General features: G+C 41.1%; 1 protein-coding gene across 5 annotated transcripts in view; it reads left to right on the top strand.

Moving 5' to 3' along the window:
- The window catches only part of ARID5B (AT-rich interaction domain 5B), a 116,080-nt gene that overhangs the window by 73,654 nt on the left and 20,910 nt on the right, over window positions 1-21,516 (top strand). For 3 of the 5 annotated variants that reach the window (XM_065068592.1, XM_065068594.1, XM_065068591.1), the window contains 4 exons: window positions 4,868-4,980; window positions 11,395-11,599; window positions 13,934-13,986; window positions 21,213-21,310. In XM_065068592.1, coding sequence (XP_064924664.1) covers window positions 4,868-4,980; window positions 11,395-11,599; window positions 13,934-13,986; window positions 21,213-21,310 — 469 coding nt within the window. Of the gene's footprint in view, window positions 1-3,211; window positions 3,371-4,867; window positions 4,981-11,394; window positions 11,600-13,933; window positions 13,987-21,212; window positions 21,311-21,516 lie in introns of those variants that run through there. The other 2 variants (XM_005498152.3, XM_065068593.1) reach the window with 2 other exon arrangements.

The following is a 21,516-nucleotide window of genomic DNA, read 5'->3' on the forward strand; positions in this document are numbered from 1 at the left end:
TGTTTTTTTTAAAGGCAGGTGGGCTTGTAAGTGAGAATTTGCACAGAGGAGGTGGCAGTGGCAGCTTCTGCACCTCACCTTCCCTTTCACTTGCTGCTTATGAAGACCATGGCTGTGTGCTCCTCCTTTTGCTCTCCTGAAGGTGCTTCTAGACAAACCAAGGGGTATTGGGGAGGAGCTCAGCATGGCTGTGGCCAGGGAAAGTTGTGTGATTCCAAATGAGATCTTGGGTTCCCCGTCTCCCTCTCTCACTCCACTGCCACAGGCACAAGCTGTTCCCTCTTCTCTTTTCTTCTGCCCGGTCTTCTTGTGTCCTGCTCAGTCCCAAGTTAACCTTTCGTGGTCCTCCGAGAAATGCTGATCCCTCATGTCAAATGGCAAGCAGCAATCTGTGTGTGATTTGCGATGATTACCTCTTTCCAGACAACACCCAGGGACCCTTTCGAACATGGAGGAGAATAAAACATTCCTGTCTCTGTTCAGATTCCTATAAATGATTTTCTTTTGCCTGAGAATTCACAATTGAGATGGCAATAAGACGTATTCCAGAATGGGAAGAGTTGTTAAGATATGGTTGTCATCCTGGCTTGTGTAACTGTTGATATTTGTGACATATCCATTTCACACACTTTCATTTAATCAGGAGCACTTCTACCAAGTAATAGTCAGCTGAAGAACAAAGTCCACACCACATGCATCCTAGTTAATAATCACACCTTTTGTTCTTTACAGTTACAAATGCTTGCACTTGAATTAGATCTTCGTTCATCTTGGATTCTTGCTTTATTTCTCTTGAAACCCCACATTACAGCCTCAGCGGTGCGGGTGGTGGTGGGTGCATTGCGCGGCCAACCAGGCTGGTGGGCTCAGGGGGAAACAAAGAAGCAACACAACATGCTGGTATAAAACTGGCATCTGAGGAGCGCTGAAACGTCCTTCTGAACTCCTTTTGATGGGTATAGGTAGCAGGCACAATGGTGACATTTATGGGAAAGATAACCAGCCCAAGGTGGGGAGCCCTCATGCTCCTCTAGCTCTCAAAATACGAGGAGCATCAGCTCATATTGTGTGCGTTCTGGAACTGCTTGTGTTCTACCTGGTCATACCCGAAACATGTGCCTGGATTCAGCAGGTGAAGTGGCTTTCCCTGCTTGGCTCTAGATTGGTATTGCACCTGCAGATTTTGCAGGGAAGACGGTTTCTTGTGCATTGCCATTTTTGAAATGACCTTGCCCTTTGTGATGACTGGCAAACTTGGGATGAGCTGTAATCTCAAGAAGAGGCTCCTCGAGTCAGCAAGGCACAGGCCTGTGTGGGCTTCAAGTAGATGAACGCCCTTTCACTGCCAGAGGTCTGAACTCGGAGGTTTGGGTCATTTCTGTTGTACCGGGTGTACCTCCCTACTTACAGCCCTTCCGTCCATCTGTCCCTGCATTGAGCAGCAGCAGCAGCAGCTCTGCTCTCCTGGGGTGTTGTCACCTGCGAATTGCAGGAGTGGGATGTTCTGGTTTGCATCCCAAACCTTGAGCGCACAGGGCACCTTTGCTGTGCTAATCCAGCCTTTGAGTCACACCCAAGTAGAGGCAAAACAGTTCCCAGCAGCCCACCAAGGCTCCTAGTGGACATACCAGTAGCTGAATTTTCCCTCTTTTAGTTGACATCGGGAAGGGAAGGGAAGGGAAGGAAATGACAAAAGCAATCATTGTCAAAGACCTGGGAAACCAAGTATTTAAATTGGTAGCATGTCCTGTCTCTCCTATGTCAGTTTCAGGCACTGAAACCAAAGAGGTGGCAAATAAATACAAGTTTTTTCTGTACTTACTTATTCATTTTTTTCTTTAATTTGCTTTGCTTATGTTCTCACCTTCTGGGAAGGTACAAGTTATCAAGTCTCATTGCCACAAACACTTTGAGAAAATGTATTTGAAAGCCATGTGCACAAACGTGAAGAAATTGAGTTGTTTCAGATATTCTCAGGTAGTCATACCAGAAGTCCTTTTCCACCAGAAAGCACAAAAAAACATGGGATATTCACTTAGCTGTCCAGTACATACTGAACATCCAATGTCATCAGGAAATGGACTAGGACTAGTCCACAACATGTGTGTAAAATTGCTTTAAAATAATTATGAATAACAAATGCAAAAAATCTGCAGCGTGCTCATGAATATGTCATAAATGAAACAAAAGATGGAAAGAGTTAAAACAAGTATGTGACTTGTAAATTATTCCTTTGGTCCTAGTTGTATTTCCTAGCTCCAGAGAATAAAATGGATACGGCTGAAGTATAAATAATCTTCAAATAATGCATTTATTTGTAACGATTTAGGGAGCAAATGTTAATGGCTTTGTTTCAAGTGTGACTGGAACTATTTCAAATGTTTTCTCTTACGGAGCAGATACCAGAGGCAGGGACCTTCTCTTCTGGTATTAATTCCAGTTGCGGCTTTCTTGTTAATTGTATGTCTGATCTGGAATGGCTTAAAGTGCTTTAAGTCGCCCGGTGCTGTGTGCAGGACGGTTCCCGTGTGTGCTGCACAGAGACCTTCCCGCTGCGGCTCCCGAGCCACGGGCAGAATGTAAATACCCTGTTTCGTGGTGGGTTAGTGCCAGCGCTGCCCTGGAAGGCTCCAAGTCAAACAGCGTTTATATGCAAGCTCAATATACCTGGAATTCAGGAACAAACGCCTTCTTGCTTTTAAAGCTTTTAGCAAAACATGAGGAGTGCTTTATAGTGTGATACAAAGTACAGTGCCAAAACCCAGGATAACAAGTATGTTTGGAAAACATTGAGACTTGAACTAGTTTGTTTGTTAAAAAAAAGAAAAAAAGAAAAAGCAATTCACAAGCAAGTGTATTTGGTCTCAGCTGAACCACATCTCGCTCCAGCCATTTCTCAGACCAGGTCAGGGACCCATTCATCTGAAGGCTGATGTTTTCATGCCAGCGTAGTACATTGAGGGAACATTTCTATATTCTTCAGCACCTTTTTAAAGAAGGTGCAACTGGTGGGGCTAACGGTGCTCAACGACCTGCCCGTCCCATCGCAGAGGTGTGCACAAACCAGTAAGTGCTGGGAAGGCATCAAAGGCGGCGGGTTGAACGGGGTTTGTAACTGGGACCAGGGCTGGCAGCGGATCCTGGGAGCTCGTCCCACGCTCCCGCCGAGCCGCTCGTTTCTCTTCAGATGAGTAATGGAGCGGCAGGGGGAGGGGAGTTGTAAGCACGGAGCAAATACTCTCAGTGTTCATTTTGTGTAAGACTGACATCCACACCAAGTCGAGACTTCCAGCGACGTAGTGTGCAGTCACATGCTGTCGCATTCATGAGTACAGATATAAATCAGGCAGATGTTTGTCGACTGGAATGGGTAATAATTTCTTTCTCTCTTTGTTTGATTTTGCATGTTAGCCTCAGATGACAATTTCAGAATTGCTTTCTGCAGTACTTTTCAATAAGCAGAATGTGCTTCACTGGAGATAGATGGAGATATTTCTATAGGGAGATAAACATATTTTTATATAGACACAATTATAGACTTACACACATACGCACATGCATATATATATATATATATGTATATATTGACTGTGTGCCAGTGCTGGGGGAAGAAAAAGGATGTGTCTTTTGGACTTTTGGTTTTAAACCCATGGCTTTTCTTTTTCTCTGAGCAGACCAAATATGACACTGTTACTCAAACTATAAAATCAAATTAGCACCCTTTATTGTGTTTGCAAACTAATTAAAATGTAAAATGTCCTGAAACCACTGGCTTGCTGTGTGACAAATGTAAGATTAGAAACAATTAGAAGGCACTCAAGAGGTTTGTGGTGTTTAGATTTCTGACGTTGTTCTAATCATCCCTTTAAGTAATGAAAACAATGGTTACCTAGAAATTAAAGGTTTAAAGGAAATTATCTTCTTCGGTACAGTCATTAGTTAATAATTGTTTATCATTTTAAATGTTGCCATAGTAGTCAGAGGCTGATTTTTAAATCTGAAAGCAGGCAGGACACGTAATAATGAGCAAACATCTGCTTCATCTATTATTTCTATATGTGATTGTAATTTATGTTGTAAAACCACTATTGAAAGATGAGTCTGATGTTTTTTATGATGATCCATATCCCATTCTGCGTATGGCTCAGCACAGTTAGTATTTAGTCACTGTGTTATTTCAGAGCTGTTTTATCTTAAGAATTGGACAAAACTGAAAGTGATTCATGTTAGTTTATATGTGTGGTATGTAACCCTTATGAAACAATCAATCACTTATTTCAGTACTTGTCAACTTCCAGAACTAGTTGTTAAGGGGTTTTTTGATCCATTTCAGGACTCGAGGGTAATTTTTTTAAAAAAACTTTTTTAGAAGAACTTTGACAAGAATGACAGGATATATAAACAGTTCTTGGAGCTGCAAGGATTTTAATATTTCAGAGCATTTCCAAAAACAGATGTTTCCCAAAGTTGGAAATAGTAGTTAGTACTCTTGCTTGAATATTAGAAATAATAATTGCAGCAGGCTGATTAATGCAAAGTTACCTATTAATATTCTATTTTGATCCTTTTTTTGTACCATGGAGAAATATTTGTGCTTTCTCTCTGAGTCCTTCGGAGACCAGTGTTTGTCTTTTTATTAATTAGTTATGTGAAAGTAGAATAGATTAGACTTGGGGGAATATTCTATAGAAACATATAGTGTGTCAAGATGTAACCCATGGAGGATGGGAGTCTTGTAATAAGCATTTACTGTAGACAGATTTGTACATTTCTGTGATTGATTGTAGTGGAGTTATTTATTGTGCTTTCAGCTGTTAAGAAGCCAGTATAAGACAATGTGCTCAAATTGTTCTCCATTAATTTTCAGCGCCAAATCTTAAAGGCAGACCGCGCAAAAAGAAGCCTTGCCCACAGAGAAGAGATTCATTAAATGGCATTAAGGATTCCAACAATAATTCTGAAAGCAAAGCTGTTGCCAAGGTAAATCGCTTAATAATACTCTTTTCATTACACTCTCCTTTTTTAGGTACAGCCCTGCCTTTGTTTCCCAGCATGCTGTTTCAAATTTAGAATGTAACTTATTTTCTTGAGGAGATAAGTGTAATTTTTTCAGTAGTTTTATTCTTCACTTTAAATCGTGACTGTGTTCAAAGTTACCAGCAACTATAATCACCTAACAACCTAATGCTATCAGCTTGTTGGTAACTGGTAGTGCTTAAGCTTTCTTGGCATCTAGTGTTAGTTTTCACATTCTGTGACACACAAACATAGTTTGTGACAGTATCTTTGAATTAAAAATAAACCTGGGAGCAGCTCACCCTGTTACAATGTACTTCTAAATATAAGTTTGAAGATAAACAGACTATGAAACAAGAGCCGCTTCAGTAATGGTTTCTAAGAAGCACACACAAACGACATAACCCCAATGTTAAGATATTGACTTTTTTTAAATTTAAAAAAAAAAAAGTATATATATAAAGGCAGAAATTCAGTACAAAATTAAAACAAAATCTGGGCTGTTTCTTTAATTCTGAGTGCTGAGCTGCGTGTTCCAGGGTTTGTTGAATAGTGCTTGCTTTTACAGAGTCGTCTGTATGTGCTGCAGTGCTTAGCCCATACTGCAACTAAAAATTGGATCACTGATTTGTGTTTATAGACTTAATCTTTTAGATATTTATGGGTTTGTATGTTTTCCTTAAAATATTTTAAAATTGAGTTTCTGTAGTGTAATTTATATCCTATTTTCTATGTTGTCTGTGTGGTTTTAAATAGGAACTTGGTTTTCTCTTTAAAAAAAAAGGGCAGCACAAATGGCTTCTTTCAGGGTGATTTAATTTGAAACTGTAAGATGTGAAGACGGAAAATTACTTAGAGCAGTACTTGTAGATTTTTATCTGAGGCAGAACTCTGTCACTGTGATACTTTTGAGCTAAACAGGTTTGCATAGACTGAATTTTTAGGCCAACTCCTCCTGAATCCATTGTTTCAATAAATTAGATGGATGTGTATCTGAGAAACACTTCCATTGTTGTGACCATCTCTTTAGGAAATACAGTGGATCTATAGATCCGTTTGCATTGGTATTGTTGTAGGCAGTGAATGTCCTGGGAGATTAGGAGGTTAAAGAGGTCAAGTGGAAGTGTTCAGCTCTCAGTTTCTCAGAGGAAGGCAAATTAAATTCCACCTCCTCCTCCTCCCTAGGAGTTCAGTTAAAATTGTGCCTTCTGTTGATGACGATTAAAGAGGCTGAAGTTCATGATGAAGCTCTGCCCTTAAGTCACTGTTTCTTTCTTTCTGTGCCCTGTTGTGCTCGGTTGGAGTCTGTACTATCGTGTTAGACAGGAATGGTTGAAGGCGATGGAGCCTGGTGTGTTGAGTTGCGGGGTCCTGCCAGACACTATAGAGTTTGCCTGGAATTTTTTGCTCTGTGGAAGAATGTGCAAAATCTGTGGTGTGAAAATGTCTCAATTTGCCTCAGTTTCCCCCTCCCCCAACCCATTTTCATATTAAAATATTACCAGCAAACTGCTGCATGGACCATGTTGTCAGAGCATCCAGGACTGTAGCATGAGTAGTTCTGCCTCTTCAGTACCTGATATATAGGTATTAGATAATTAAAAACAGCAGTTACACTTCATACCAAATTGTTTATCCTCCCTGTTTATATTTGGGTTCACCCTTCCAGTCAATTGGGAGGATATTTCAGATAAGAAGTAATTCCACCTATTTATCTAGTCATACTGTGCTCATCATTGTGCAGATATTAATAGCATTAATTATCTTGGCCAGCTTAATTTCATTATAAATAATAGACATGCTCATGATAAAATGTCCTTGCATGTAGTCACGCTGACTTCACCATTGCTCTTCACATCAATCTGCATCTCAGGGCTGTGGATATACTTTTATAAGAGGAGGACAGTGAATCAGAAACCCTCTGCAGCAGAAGTATTGCACTTCATACAGATCCTTCTGGGAAAGGAGGGAAAGAGTATTTGGAGAAGGGGAGAATGGAGATCCACCTATGGTCTTCCAATTGTTGGGAACAGCTGAGATGTTAAGTCATCATCTCAGTCTCCATATTGGGCTTCACAATCAGTTTTTCTCCTCTGTCCGTACTGCATCTCCAATTAATGCTGACAACGGGTCCATGGAGAGCAGGGTTGAACACTGCTAGTGTAAACAGGACAAATCCACTTCTGTCAGATGCTGAAACATTTTGGCAGCGGTCCTGGCCGTATTCCTGTTCCAGCTAAAATCCCTTTTGACCAGAAGTTCTGCTGCTTTTGTCCTCAAACTGTGGCACCTGGTGTCTGGCAGCAGCCTCATCTCTTGGGAGGCAGGGTGATGGCTCTGATGGAGACACAGTGGCGGTACAGTTTGGGTTGGAAAACGGCAGAAGCGACATTCTGAAGACTGAGGGTTTGAGCCTGTCAAGGCCAATGGAAGCCACGTGTTTGTCATGACTTGCTGAATTTCATGTTCCCAGCTGCCAGTGACTAGAAAGCTTTGTACCTTCTTACAACTTAGTTCTCATTAGCCTTGTTTACCTTGAACCATGAGCAGATCGTTTTATGGGCTTTTACTGTTACCTGACACAGAAGAGTGTTTGGTTGGGTAGGAGCAACTCTGAATAAATTCCAGTGTAGGTGGCTTGTTAAAAATAGAGCGATAGCATGACAGACAATGTTGTCCTGGACCTGCAGGTGCTGCCAGGGGAAGTGGGTCTTTTGTGAACTGTCTCTTGCTTTTGATGTCCTTGCTGGTCACTGCATCCATTTTAGTACCTCCAGGGGAAGATCCCAGGGGGGTTCCCTCCCAGGCTGGAAATGTTAAAATCACAAGAATACATGGCCTACTGAGGCAGGATCAGCTCTCCTGGAGAGACATATATCAAGCTCTTCTCTCCAAACACTCCCAGGACTCTGGAAGCTTTCATTCTTCACGTGTCGTCAGTGCTGGACATGCTTTTGGGACTTGTAGGCTCCAACATGAGACTCGTCGTACCTGCTTCGAGCTCCCAAAGAGTGTTCGCATCCGAAGTGTGCAGACGTGCACTGTGGAGCTTCTTAGAACTGGCTGATCTGACCATTTTGAAGAGCTGAAAGGATTAACTTGTTAAACACAGAAACTGTCCCCAAATGAGTCTGCTCATTACATCTCCTAGTACAAATGCTAAAGGAAATCTCTCACTTCGTTTGTACAGAAAAGTTACCAGGATATGCTCTTCTTGTGGCCACAGGTGTCCTGGCATGCTCTTCAGACCTAGAGATTTATTCTGAGCGCCTCAGCCATTATCTGATGGAAACTCTAAAATGCGGGTCTGCGGTGGTCTGTGTTATCTGTGACCTCTGGCAGGAGAAGACAGCTGTAAAGGGGTACCCACGAGTGTTCACCGGCCATTTGGTCTTGGATCATACGCCCCTGATGGAACACACAGTAGGAGGTGGTCAGATGTTCCCAGAGCCCATCTCAGAACACCCCCAGCTTATCCACGCCGCAGCGCTGGGTTGCCTGTTGGGGCCTTAGCCCTGTTTCCTTTTGGAGGCCTCACACTGAGGCTACAATGAAAGAGCTTTAACTCCTCCTGCAGAAATCGAACTCTTCATTTGTAATGGAGTCGTTCAGGCTTCATGAGCAGACCAAAAAAGAGAGCAGAACCAAGCAAAACTCTGTGTTCAGGACGTTCCTCCAGTCCTTGCCCTCTAGGAGGATGCAAAATTATGTTTTGAGAGAGAAAAGTGCCTGGTGCAAATCTGGCATTGCTGTCACTGACTTTTATGTGTTTATGCTGGGTTCACACCGGTATTACCCAGAATGACATTTGTCCCTTTTGGTTCTCGTGAATCATTGATCATGGCCTTCATCCATATCTCCTGTTAGACAGCGGGGAGGTTCCGTAAGTGAGGCTTGTGCCTTGAACCCTGAGCAGATGAAGCATTGCAGCCTTCTTCAAAGCATGGTTGAACTTGACATTGCTTGGAGTCCATCCATTGCATTTTGACACCTCTGAGTTCCACAGGTGCTTTGACCTCAGTTCACTGTACCCTGGAGAGAAGGAGGTTGTGTGTTAACATGGGTTTTTTCACTCCTGGTGGCTTTTTAATGTCATTTTTTTGTTTCCTTTTGTCTCCTTGGGAATAGCATCCCTTGCCGTTAGTTCACTTGCATTGTAGTGAGCTTTGATTTCATTTATCGTCCGTGCCCAGGCTGTCTTTGCAAATATTGGTCTGAGTTGTCTAGTTTGAAAAAGGAAAATCCATTAAAAAGATGATTGATTGATTGATTGATTGATTGATTGACTTGACTTAGCAAGTGGGTGACAAACTGAAGAATTGTTCCCAGGTCCAGTGAACTCATTCCAGGTTTTCACTTGCAGCAAATTTGCAGCTCAAATTAAGAATCCTAAGTTTATTGAAAATGGGCTCATAGTGGGAGTGCTAACCCATTCATTGGTATAGCATTGAAATCTGTGACAATGTAATCTAAACTTTATTAAGTGGAAGCTGTTAAATAATTTTGCGAGGAGCCAAAGTAAAAAAGTCAAGGGATTACAGCTCTGAACTGAAAAGTGGATGAGGAAATCCAAAGTTCATTTAATAGGAAAAAAATCCCATTAGCTCCATTGAGTTTTGGATGAAACCCAGGATCTTTACAGAAGTTTAATCAACGAGCACATCTATTGCTAAAAGGCAAAGCATGGTGTCTTGTGCCGTAGGAAGACAATACCTCTTCGAACCACGCAAACAGAGAATATCGAGCAGTGCAGCAGACAAACTTAGCAGCAAGTGGTCAAGGAAAATCCCACAGGAAATCCAGTCCCTGCGGCGTTACCTCGGAGAAGCAAGTCTGTACCATGCAGCGTCCACCAGGAAGATTTATCAGCAGCATCCATTACCTTGGAAAATCATGGCCATTCTCCCCTCTGGTTAGGAGCCAGTGTTGCTTTGTCCAGTATCTGTGGAAAGCTATGGAGGCAGCTAACCTTAAGTCAGTGTTTTCTGCGAAGTTAATACCGTGGAGGAATATAAAAGATTTTGCTTTCCCTGAGCCTGAACACTGGGTAGCTTTATTGAGATAAAATAAACATATCATAGTCTTTCCAATGAGGTGTTTGTTTACAAGCATTTACGTAATGCTCTTCATAGCACTTACTTCCAAAATGTCAACAAGTACCCAGGAAGCACCTGGTTTGGAAGTGGGGAGAGTGAACGAGAGTCAGTGACTTACTTGGCTATGAGCTCCTGCCTTCTTGTTCAGCGAGATACCCTGCTCTCCTCTGATGTCCTCCTAAAATACCAAATTCTGGCTCTTGCACTTTCCCTGCTCCCCCTGGGAGCACAAAAGACATATCTTGGATGGGCCATGGAGCAGCACTCAAAAGCATTGGAGGGACAGTGCAAACCCAAAATATGTGTAACTATCTCCACTGCTCTGTATTAGAGGACTTCCAGTATTTCACTGGAAGTGTATCAATCCCGTCTTGGTCATGGAGGGCTTTTAAACGTCAGTTTGCAAGGTGCTGCTATTTGTTTTTTGTATACATAAATTATGCGAATGCCGGAGTTGTAATTTGCTCAGTTCAATGAGAGGATTATCTTCAGGAGGACTGCAGGATTAAGCTGCTCTCTCTGGACGTTTTTCCCCATGTTTAAATCCTGATGAGAGGTAAAGCAGTTCCAATTTGTTGACGTCCTGACTGGCACGGGGCTGCCGGGGCGGCTGGTGGGAGAACCGGAGCTCTGGGAGTCGCGTGCACTGGGGCTGCCGGCGTCTGTCGGGAAGGGTTCCGGCTACCAGCCTCTTCCTTCTGCTGAATACTAGGGGCTATGCTTAAGTTTAAGCAGATGCTCAGCCCCACTCAAGTCCGTGCTACAGCAGAGCCTCTGATCTGCCTGGGTAAGGCTTGCCAAGGTTTGCATCTATTTCGGTGGGCCAAAGGAGAGAAAAATGTGTCGTTTCAGAGCTGGCTGCTCAAGCATTCCTGGAAGGGGCTGAGCACCCTCAGCTCCAAGGGTTGTCTACGGGAGTTGACAATGCTCAGTGTCAATCCTGGAACGAAGGTTATTATTAGACTTGCTAATGGCAAGTGTATGTGAGAGATGGGAGCTGTCTGTGACATAGCAATGTATAGTCATAAAAATGCAGATCTGGAGAGCATTACCAATGGGTTATAATGATTTAAAGATGTGGCTATTTAAAAATGTTGTGACTAAGATTCAGAACAAGACATTTAGCTCTATAAATAGCTTCCTTTGTTTCCCTTCAAACACAGTTGCATGGTTTGGCCTCCATTTTTTTTCAACAATCCATGCTGCTTAGGAGAGGGTTTTTACTCCTTAAGTGAAAATTAAAGGTTACCCAGATCTGATATGACATCTTTTCTTTTCCCAGGTAAAATGTGAGGCTAAGTCAGCTTTGCCCAAACCCAAGAGTAACAACAGCAACTGTAAAAAAGGCTCAAGTGAGGATAAATCAAAGATTGCCGTAGGTGAAGAATGCAGAGCTGATGAGCAGGCTTTCCTTGTGGCTCTTTATAAATATATGAAAGAAAGGAAAACACCAATTGAACGAATACCCTATTTAGGTTTTAAGCAGAGTAAGTATCCTTTTTCTCACTTTCTTGTTGGCATTTTAGAATGGTTTGGCTTCTCTGGAGAAAGCATTTGCACACGAAGTCTATTTTAAAGCCTTACGGATGGGGGGACCACGTTTATATCTACACATTTTCCAGTCCAGGCATTTCAATGTCTTATGCCTGGATTTGCATCTCTTCCTTCTGGGGTAGTTGCTGCCAGATATTTATAGGTTTAAATCCACTGATTATGACTAGAAATAGGCATGTTGAAAACTCTCTAGTTTTCTGTTTTGTAAATCTGCAGTGTCTGTAATGCCTTTCTTCTGACTTAATAATATGACGTATCTTTATTGTGCCCAGATGTTCTTTATGAAAGGACAAATATTAAAGGAAGACATTTAAACATGGTCAAGAAAGGCACAAAAGCTATCGTATTTTTAAGCCCCAAAATGTGTTTATAGATAATAAATTACTGACTGTGGAGAATATAAAACCAGACTGTATCTATTTAATGCAGAATGCAATGTTTAGAATTGCTTTGGCATGTACAGCTTGTAATGCCACAATCTGTAAAGCAATTGTATGTGGGGAAGATACAGTTGTAACTAAATTTTACATAAATATTGCAGCGCAATGTAGATCTTTCTGTTACCAACAAAAGCTGTAAATGGGGGTACTTTTCCTTCTTATCTATAGATTGTAGGATATTTTATTTCCTTAAAGGGAAAACTCTATGCATTGAAGTATTATTTACTCTAATTTATCTCCCAGATTAAGACCATGTGTTATTTTGATGAAGAATGTCAAACCTGTATGTTTTACATAACAATTTACATACCTAATAGCAATTGGCACTGATTGCAACAGGCCTCCAGCAGCCATTATAAACTTATATAACTCCGAATGATTACAGTGTTTGTCTGAAAACTGGCTGCTTGAAATGGAAGTAAAATTAATGTACTATGAACAGCTTCGTTGCATTATGCATTGATTCAGATTAAATCAAGGCCTAAGCAAAGCTCTTGATAGCTTTGAAACAGTACAAGGTTCAATGAGGCTTTCAGAACGTTTTGTGTTGAAGAGAGGATTTTTTTTCCCCCCTCTGTTTTATTCTGCATTCCCTCAAGCCTGGGGACAGGGTGAGCTTGAAAGACAAGCTAAAGTATTCTTTCTAAAATTCCCCACTGGGGGTAGGGCCCTCTGCTAACATTTAGCTGAAATACACGGAAAGTTCCTTGACATTCACTATAAATTAGGGGCCTGATCCGGCAGATACTGAAATGCCAAGAGTAAGTACATTGAGAAGAACAGAAATGTTTGCAGGACGGGGCTCTGTATTTGTCCAGCGAGACTCGTGCAAACATTGCCAATATAAATAGGCTGGTGGGAAGCAGGAGTACGAACGCTACAACAGAGCATCCCCCGCAGAGGAAGAGATCCCGTCCTCCGTGGTCCACAGCCTAATCGCTGAGTCTGGCCTGAAGTATTGGTAGCACGTCTAAGGGGAATCACTGTTTGTTGGTGGAATAGTGCATACACCTTTCGTAGAGCTAAGACATCAATTTTTCTTCTGGCAATAAAAATAAAAAATAAAATAAAATAATAAAAGTGAGACACCAGCAGCAAGCAGTGCCCCCATGGGACTGTGGGCCAGGATGAGAAGCACATGAGAGAAGTTCTGCAGGAAGAAACAAGCATCTCCCAACACATCTTTGGAATTGAGTTGTCCTTCCAACCCCACAGCTGTGGGCAAGGCACAACCACCCATGCCATAATTATTATGGCAATTCTCATTTGTGCTCCCTCTGGGTTCATTCATACAGGACCCGTTAGAATGCAGCGTATTGTTTATTGATTATGGAGGCCATTATCAGAGCTGCAGTAAATACTGGATATTGTTGTTTAATCGATAGGCTTTCTCTGTGAGCCAGTGTGTGGCTCATGCTTGCTTCCTAATGAAATCGGTATTAAGCAAATAATTAAAAGCAACATTCTTCCCAATGAGTAATTTTTGTTATCAAAGTTATGGAAACACGCAACAGTCATTACACGTTGCCTCTTATCAGCAAAGTCAAATGAGCCCATTACCTTTGTCTCGGTGTATTTTTCCAGTCCTGTTAAGGAATCTAAGTGTGTTCTCTTTTGTGTAATTAAAAATAAATAGAGAGTATGGGTTAATATTTACTCTTCAGATTATGTAAATACTTATTTGGAAAATGTTTCACAGGAGCTTTTTGAGGGGCTGTGAGCTTTTTTTCTCTATTTTTTCTTATTTAAAAACTGTTTAATTTACATTTCTTTGAAATATGTTGGTTAATGCAATGCTTATCTAAATACTTATTGTCCCTCTAACAGTTAACCTTTGGACTATGTTTCAAGCTGCTCAAAAACTGGGAGGATATGAAACAGTAAGTGTTTAAGTAACTTAAATGAAATAATTGTGCAATCTAACTTTTCCCTGTTAGAAAAAAAAATGTAAAAGCAAACAATCATTTGCTGCATTTTAGGCTAGCTGTACACATTGTGAGTTTATTGGACCGTTCTTGGAAATGGTCCCAATTAGTTCCAGGTTTGGCAAAATTGTAAACTTGCCGTAAAAACTACAAGTGGAAAACATATGTAACTCTTCCCTGTCAAGGAAATTAGTTGGGTCTGTAATTTTTTCCCATGTTGAGAAAGGGCTATTATTGTACAACAAGCCAAGATTGCATAAAAGAAATTTCACTTGGCAACATCCCTGACATCTGTTCATGTCTAATATGGGAAATGTATTAAAGGCTTTCAAAAGTAATCAGCATTGTCCATTAAAGAATAGTATGCTGCAGTATCTTCTCTTATTCCAAGTGTAAAAGATCTTTATTAGACAAGGGTCAGTACCACATAAACAGGAAGTTATCAAAGTAATTCAGAGAAGTCTCTGACACTTTTTATCAGCTAACTGTATCTGACAAGAGCAGTTTATTTTTAGCTCACAGGAAAATTTGATGGCCATGGATTTTACAGCATGTATTTTGAACCAATAAAATATTAGAGCAACAAACTTAGATTAAAATCTTGAAATGAGAAGAAAGAGCTGCATTAATATGGCACATCGAGATGACATCTGTAATAAAAACCAATTGACATAGGAAGATGTCGTCATTGGAAATATTTTCTTTGCACACAATGATCAGATTAAGTTGTTCAGTTCCTGCCACAGTTGGATGAAAGAAATTATTTTTGCTTTGTTTACGAAGTAATCTGGGACATATCTGTGCTGTAGAGAAATGACAAGAAGAAATGCACTATCGAGAAACTGAAAGTCGTTTGAACCAAAATACCAAACTCACTGTTTTCCTTCCATGCAGTGCAGCGTATTGTTCTGGAACTCAGCAGCCCTGTTGGTTAGCATGGGTGTGGCTAGGTTTTTGTGAAACACGAAATCTGACATTCTGAACAAAAATATATGCTTGATTTGGCTTTTATTGTTCCTCTATCTTTCATTAATCAGCACATACCATGCTTACGTACAGAGGTGTGTGTAGGTGTGCTCATGGGTATGTATGAATTAATAACTACCATAGATGGATCGTTACAGCAATTATGAGCCAACAGTAATTGCCGTGAGTTGTAAAGTGCAATGAAAATGAGGACTGAAAGATTGAACTTGATCCAGAGCACAAGGGAAGGCCAGGAGGGAGAGTGGCGTGTTTGGAGTGCTCAGGGAGTCGGCTGATTTTCACAGCGGTTCGGATCTGCTCGAAGAGACCGAGTGTAGAAGCAGGGATGCCAAAGTGGTGGCTGGCCTGAGAGAGCTGAGTTTTAGTGCCAGAATGAGGGGGAAAGGGATGGCTTTAGCAATGCTGGAGAAGATGAACCTCTGTACCTGGGGCAGAGCAGGAATAGGACGGTGCCTTGGTGACTAGGGAGCCAGGTCTACCAACGGAAGCAGAAACGAGCAGAGGGGAAGGATCACTTGTGTGAGAATGTCATCCAGAGTAGCATCAGTCCACCTTTATCTCAAAGCTCCCGTCCTTTTCTCAGTGACAGATGTTCCCTGTTATTTAGGGGCTTTTGTTACCTTTGATGAAAATGTACCAGGGATGCGTATTCTTCATAGAGAAGAAACCAGGCAACAGCTTACTGGTCAGCAAATAGCAAGGCCAGCGTAGATCACACCCTCTGGCATACCTGGAGCCCAGCTTTGGTTGAGAGTGACCCTGGCTGAAATGATGGGCCTGATCTGTTCGTATGACATGAGCGGTGTCTGTGCTCCCTGCAGAAGAGCTGAAGTTGTGAGGAGCATTGTGATGCAGTATAAGTCATAGGTGGAGCATGAGGTTTCCTGACCTCATTCTCTTCTGTTAACAGTCTTGTCCTCAATATGGACCTCTCTTTGCTTTATATTCCCTGACTGTGAAACTGGTAGCTGTTGCAATACTTTGACCTGTGCACACTCCAATTTTTATTATTTTGTGGCCAATTGATACTCCTCAAGTTTGCCAGCCTGCATTTTTTTGAATATATTTTATCACGGTGAGCATTGCTGAAGGGCTTTTGTGTTTGATTCTTGTTTCACTTTTCAGCAAGGCAGTCGATGACTGGACTGACATGGACCTCGATGTGAGTTCCAGAATCTTAGGCCGGTCTGCTTAGACGTAGAAATTTTGAGTGAGTGCTGTAATTCAGTAACAACCGGAATCTGCCACTCACACATCCAGTACCAATATCTATTGACGATGAGAAGTCATGTGCAGAGCAAAGGCATTCTCGAACCTACTCTGATAAACAGACATTTATCTGTATGGACCCTTCCATCAGACTTGAATGAGTCATTTGTCTGTTATAAGGGCTTCAACATCTTTAACTTGTAAAATTTCACAAGTCTCTGGTTTGTGCATTGAGATAGAAATGGGTCTTTTCACTTCCACGTATTGTAAATAAAATAATATTTAAAGTAGGTATTTGGCTTCAGCATATGAGAGCCCTTTTATAAACAGGAAAGAAAAGATTGGTTAAAATCACATATGGGAACTTAGAGTGGTCAGATGACTAGTTTTTTACTACCAACTGTAGACACCTTCACAGTTAAAGCATTTGCAAACTTTACGTCTTTCTGTTTAGCAGAACAGTGATAGTCAGCTCATTTTCAATTTCATCCCCTGCCCTATCCACCTGGTCCCTGTATAGATGTTTCGATGAGGCTTTAAAAACACATCTGAGAAACAAGCAGAGATTATGTACGGTGTTTTCCAGCTTGCACCCAGATTCACAGAACAGTACAAGACCTCTGAGTCCAGCCCTGTCAGTCAATGATCTAAAAGTGAATGAAAACAAGGATTGGATTTGAGATGCAGAGAAATCTGTCTGACTTTATTATCATGTATATCCATAGAATGGACCTAGTGGGGCCTGACAGACAGTATTACCTGTACATATGGGATATATATACTGCATACCTAGTAGTGCCAAGTCATGATTGTGTGTGATATGTCATACTTAAGGGCTCTCCAGTTAGAGTACTTGTGAGGGTCATTTCTTATCTGTCTGCTATTTGATTACTAATTCTTAGTTGTCATCTGTAACTATAATACCACACTCCCATGTACTTCTTGTTGGACATAATACAGGCTTAATAAAAACAGCAACCTATACAAATTGGTTTAAGTCCTTAACAGATGAAGCTGTTTCTTTGGAATTGGTGGGATCATGTTTCTCTTAAACAAAGATACATGAAATGAGTATCTTTGTTACTAATAATAGGAGAGTGCATTGGAAAGCACTCTCTATAGCAGACCTTCACAGTATGAATTATTTAAAATGTCCTCAAGTCTCTGGATGAAATATAAAACAATGTCACCTTCTAGGGGGCTCAGCTGCAGTGGCATTTAACAGCCATTGCCTGGAATTTTCTCAGTCACCCTAAGTCAGGTGAGTAAAAGGTGCAGATGTTTGTAGATGGGAAGCTTCCAGGACTTAGCTAAACAGTTGTTCTTGGCAAGTCATGAAGTGGCATTTTTCCTTTTGAGCCAACACAAAAGGAGTGCCTTGACATGTTTGCAGAGGGCTGTGGTGTTGAATGGACCCTACCTGGAGATGTCTTAGAAAGATAAGGAGGGTAAAAAGAAAATTAGGTGGAGCTTAACCTTTGCTGTGTAGCAGCTTAAATTTTGCCAAAGGTCGGTGGGATCCCATTTAGCTGCTGCCTCCTAGAAGCAACAATAAAGTACTTTGGTTTTTAAAAATTAGTGATAGACACGTAGAGCAGTCCTGCGTCTGGGCAGGCCCAAGGAGACTGATGTGTCAGTGGAATGCAAAGCTACCTGGGTTTGTTTCATACAGAGCTAATACCCAGAGCTCTGTTTTGAAGAGTGTTGTGACCGTCGCATACCATCACCAGAAAATCTCACATTAGATTTGCAGCAGGAGATAAGCAAGAAGCCTTTTCATGAGGAAGGGAGCTGGGATTGCAGTGCAGGAGTCCTTAAGATTTCTCAAAGCAGAAGACACCATTAAAAGCATGTGTATAAACAGTCCTCTACTTTAATAGATAAGATAATTGCTTTTATTTGGCTGTTCTTGAGTACCAGTCACTGCCTAATACTGTGCTTGTAGGAACCAGATCAGATCTGCTCTCAGGTCCCTGGCCAGACCAGTCTCTTGCTTAACTCCAAATTCTGCTGATTGGGAAAGATATCACGGAGGTTTTCAAAGCTTTTGGCTTCCAGTGGGCCCAGCTCTAGGACTGTGAAGCTCTAGGTTGGAGGGAGCAAATTGTGGGAGAGCTCTGCAAACCAGAAGACTACTTTAAAACTAAAGCCAGGATTGGAATGGGAAGCTGTCAGAGGTGAGATGGGCCTGTGCAAATGCCTTGATTAATGGGTGAGCTTGGAGCATCCTGCACTTACAAAAATGTGGCAGGCACTGGGACAGATGTATATACTGATAGGAATAGGGAAAAACAAATCAGAGAACCAAAGCAGCAAAGGTTCCTTGTCTTCTCTATGTTTGGTACTATGGCAGGTCAACTTATATCAGGAAACTGAAACTGAATTAATCAAAAGTGTGAAATGAAAGTGTTCAGGCCACTTGTTAAAACTTTTGAAGGGTCTTAGTTGCCTTATGCCACTATAGCTCCATGCCCTTAAAAAAATCAGTGCTTTGTTCCTTAGTGTTTGTGGGAAATTCCATGCCCAGGCAGCTAAAATAATTTACCATTATCTGTCTTTCTGTTCCTCATGTGCCCTGGTCATGAATGTGTTACTAACTGGGAGCACATATGAGCCCTTTCAGGCTTAAAATCGCTGTGTGAAAGCAGCCAGGACAGGCATTTTTGGTAGGATCAGCAACCGTAAGCAGAGCATTGCCAAGCACTGCCCTTTCCTGGCTCCTTGGGAAGTTCATCATCACTGAGGTGGCCGGGAGGGACTTGTATGAGACTAGAAAGCTGTCCTTGAGTTGGACGTGGCCAGCGTGAGCATCCAGCTTGAGCAGTGCTGCCCAGCATGATTACTGGGAGGTTTCCACAGAGCAGCATTTTATTCAAATTGTTTAAGGTTGTACTTTATCTGTTACTTTAGTCCTTTGAAGTTTATTAAGCATAAAAACCTAAACTTTCCAGAGCAGGGGGAGACTCAACCCCAGGCTTTGTTAGAATAACAGTTGTTCCAGGGAATGTCAAATTTAAACTTAGCTCTGTATGTGGGAGGGCACAGCTCTGCTAATTGCCAAGGAGTTCTGGTCCATTGCAGAGGCAGAATTGGTTAAAGCTGGGCGAATGTTTGTGTAAATACTGTTTTTCTAAGCAGCCTAGGGGAGAGAGACACCAAAACTGCTGCAGTGGTTTCAAAGAGATTGCCTTTTCCCCTTGAAGATGGTCGCATTAACTGATATTCCAGCTTGAGTATCAACTCTTGCCTTAGCTCGTGGTTAATGAGACTTGGACTCAAAGGTTCCCGGGACGAGAAGCAGGTTCCCACTCCTCCACAGCAGAGTCCAGCCCTTTTTTGACCTTTCAGGTTGCAGAAAGAGCATTTCTTCACATTCTTGGAAGGTGATGTTCTTTATGGCTTATTGGGATTCCAGTTCCACCTATTATTGTTACTAAAGGGCTTGAAGGAGTGTTGGGTAGCCTGGGGAAGAAACAGCATAAGAACTTAAACAAAACAGACCTTCTTCTTGTAATTAACCTTCTCCTCAGATGAGTGTTTGATCTGTATTTGTATTTAAATACTTTGTTTGTGCAGAATTTATCCCTGAATCGCAGCCTCTCTCTTGTGCCTCTTGTGGTCTTTGGGTTGGTTGCAGAAGACAGAAAATAAAATTAGTCAATGCAGTCAGTACATTTTGCTTTAAATAAGTTTTAGGATAAAATACTCCCCCCCTTTTTTTTTTAAAGCACCTATAGATGCAAACTATGTACAGGTACTAACAGTGAGGTGGAGGTGTTGATGTTTTCTAAGGAGCAAGCAAAATACACTTGAAAAAATTATAATATTATCAAATGATAAGTCTCAATCCATTCTTTTGGCTTTGGAGAATAATTTCTGCAAAGGAAGGATTTTCCTTTTCTGTTGAGTGAAAAAGAAACACCTCTCACCCTGTAATATTTAATGACGGTACCTATCTCCTCTTGTTTAGACTAAAATTACAGGCCTCAGACTGCAAGTTGTAATATTTGTTTTCTTCTGATTGCTGCCTTTAGCTCCTCAGCAAACGCCATTGACTGCTCTGTGGGTAACTCCAAAGAAGCCTCCGGGGCTGAATGTATTAAAATCCACAGCATTCCGTAGAAAATGATAAAATTCTCCCCAAATTGACCCCACAATTTTCCACTGGTTTTCTTTATGAGCTGCAGGCAAAAGAGGGTGATCTGTTGTGCTTGTCCAATTCCTGTTTTTCTTCCTGTTTTAAATATAGCAGAATATATAAAATAATGAAACAATTCAGAAACAATTCTTTTGCCAGGTCTTCCATCTGTTATTCTGTATAATCCTAATTTCTGTACAAAAAACCAGAACCGTGGTATGCAACTCAATATGTTACAAAGATGTTTATTTTCATCAGCGTGGTCCAATAAAGTACATAGCTCAAATATTAACATTGGAGCGTGTTAAGATTTCATTACTATTTGATCTGTATATTTTACTGACATAAATGGGTAAAAATAAACAGCTTGTAACATATAGAGTTACGGACTATGCTTTTGTGGATTTGCAGAATTCTGTGGTGGATTTGGGTTTCACAGCGGATTTATTTTCTCTAATTCAGTTAAAATAACTATGTAATCATTATTTGTGCTGAGTATGGTTTTAGCTTCATTTTCATAATTCACCGTGGGATTTGTCTGCATAACTTCTGATGGTTAATGACCCTGTATTGATTGAGATTTTCTTTTGTGAGGCTGTATTGCTTGTGACTTGATAATGAATTAGTCAGATCACTCCATTTTAGAGGGAAACAAAATACAGTGTTAACTTACCAAAAAAAAAAGACACCCAGAGCTCTGTGCACTCTGTATATTCTGTAGGGGCTTTTATAGTGCTTGTAGTACATGCTGTTCTGAAAGTGTCACACATGCATTTGTTGTTGTGAACTCAAATGCTGTAGAATCTGTAAAGATGCAAGATTAAATTTTCCATTGCCATTTTTACAGATAACAGCCCGTCGACAATGGAAACATATTTATGATGAATTAGGTGGTAACCCTGGAAGCACAAGTGCTGCTACATGTACTCGCAGACATTATGAAAGGTAAGATAACAAATCTGAAATGCTTGTTTAATAATGAAAAAATTAATTTGGAGAGCCTTCAAAGCGTTTTATAAAGAATTAGAGAAAGAGAGAGAGAGGGAGGCTTCTTAAAGATATAGCAAATATTCCCATAACAGTTTAGTCAGATAATCTATTGTCATTTAAACCAGAGTGTATCTCTCCAGTGACTAAAGAAATAAAGCAAA

The sequence above is a fragment of the Columba livia genome, chromosome 6 (genome assembly GCF_036013475.1).
Source record: "Columba livia isolate bColLiv1 breed racing homer chromosome 6, bColLiv1.pat.W.v2, whole genome shotgun sequence".
In the NCBI taxonomy this organism is placed as follows: Eukaryota; Metazoa; Chordata; class Aves; order Columbiformes; family Columbidae; genus Columba; species Columba livia.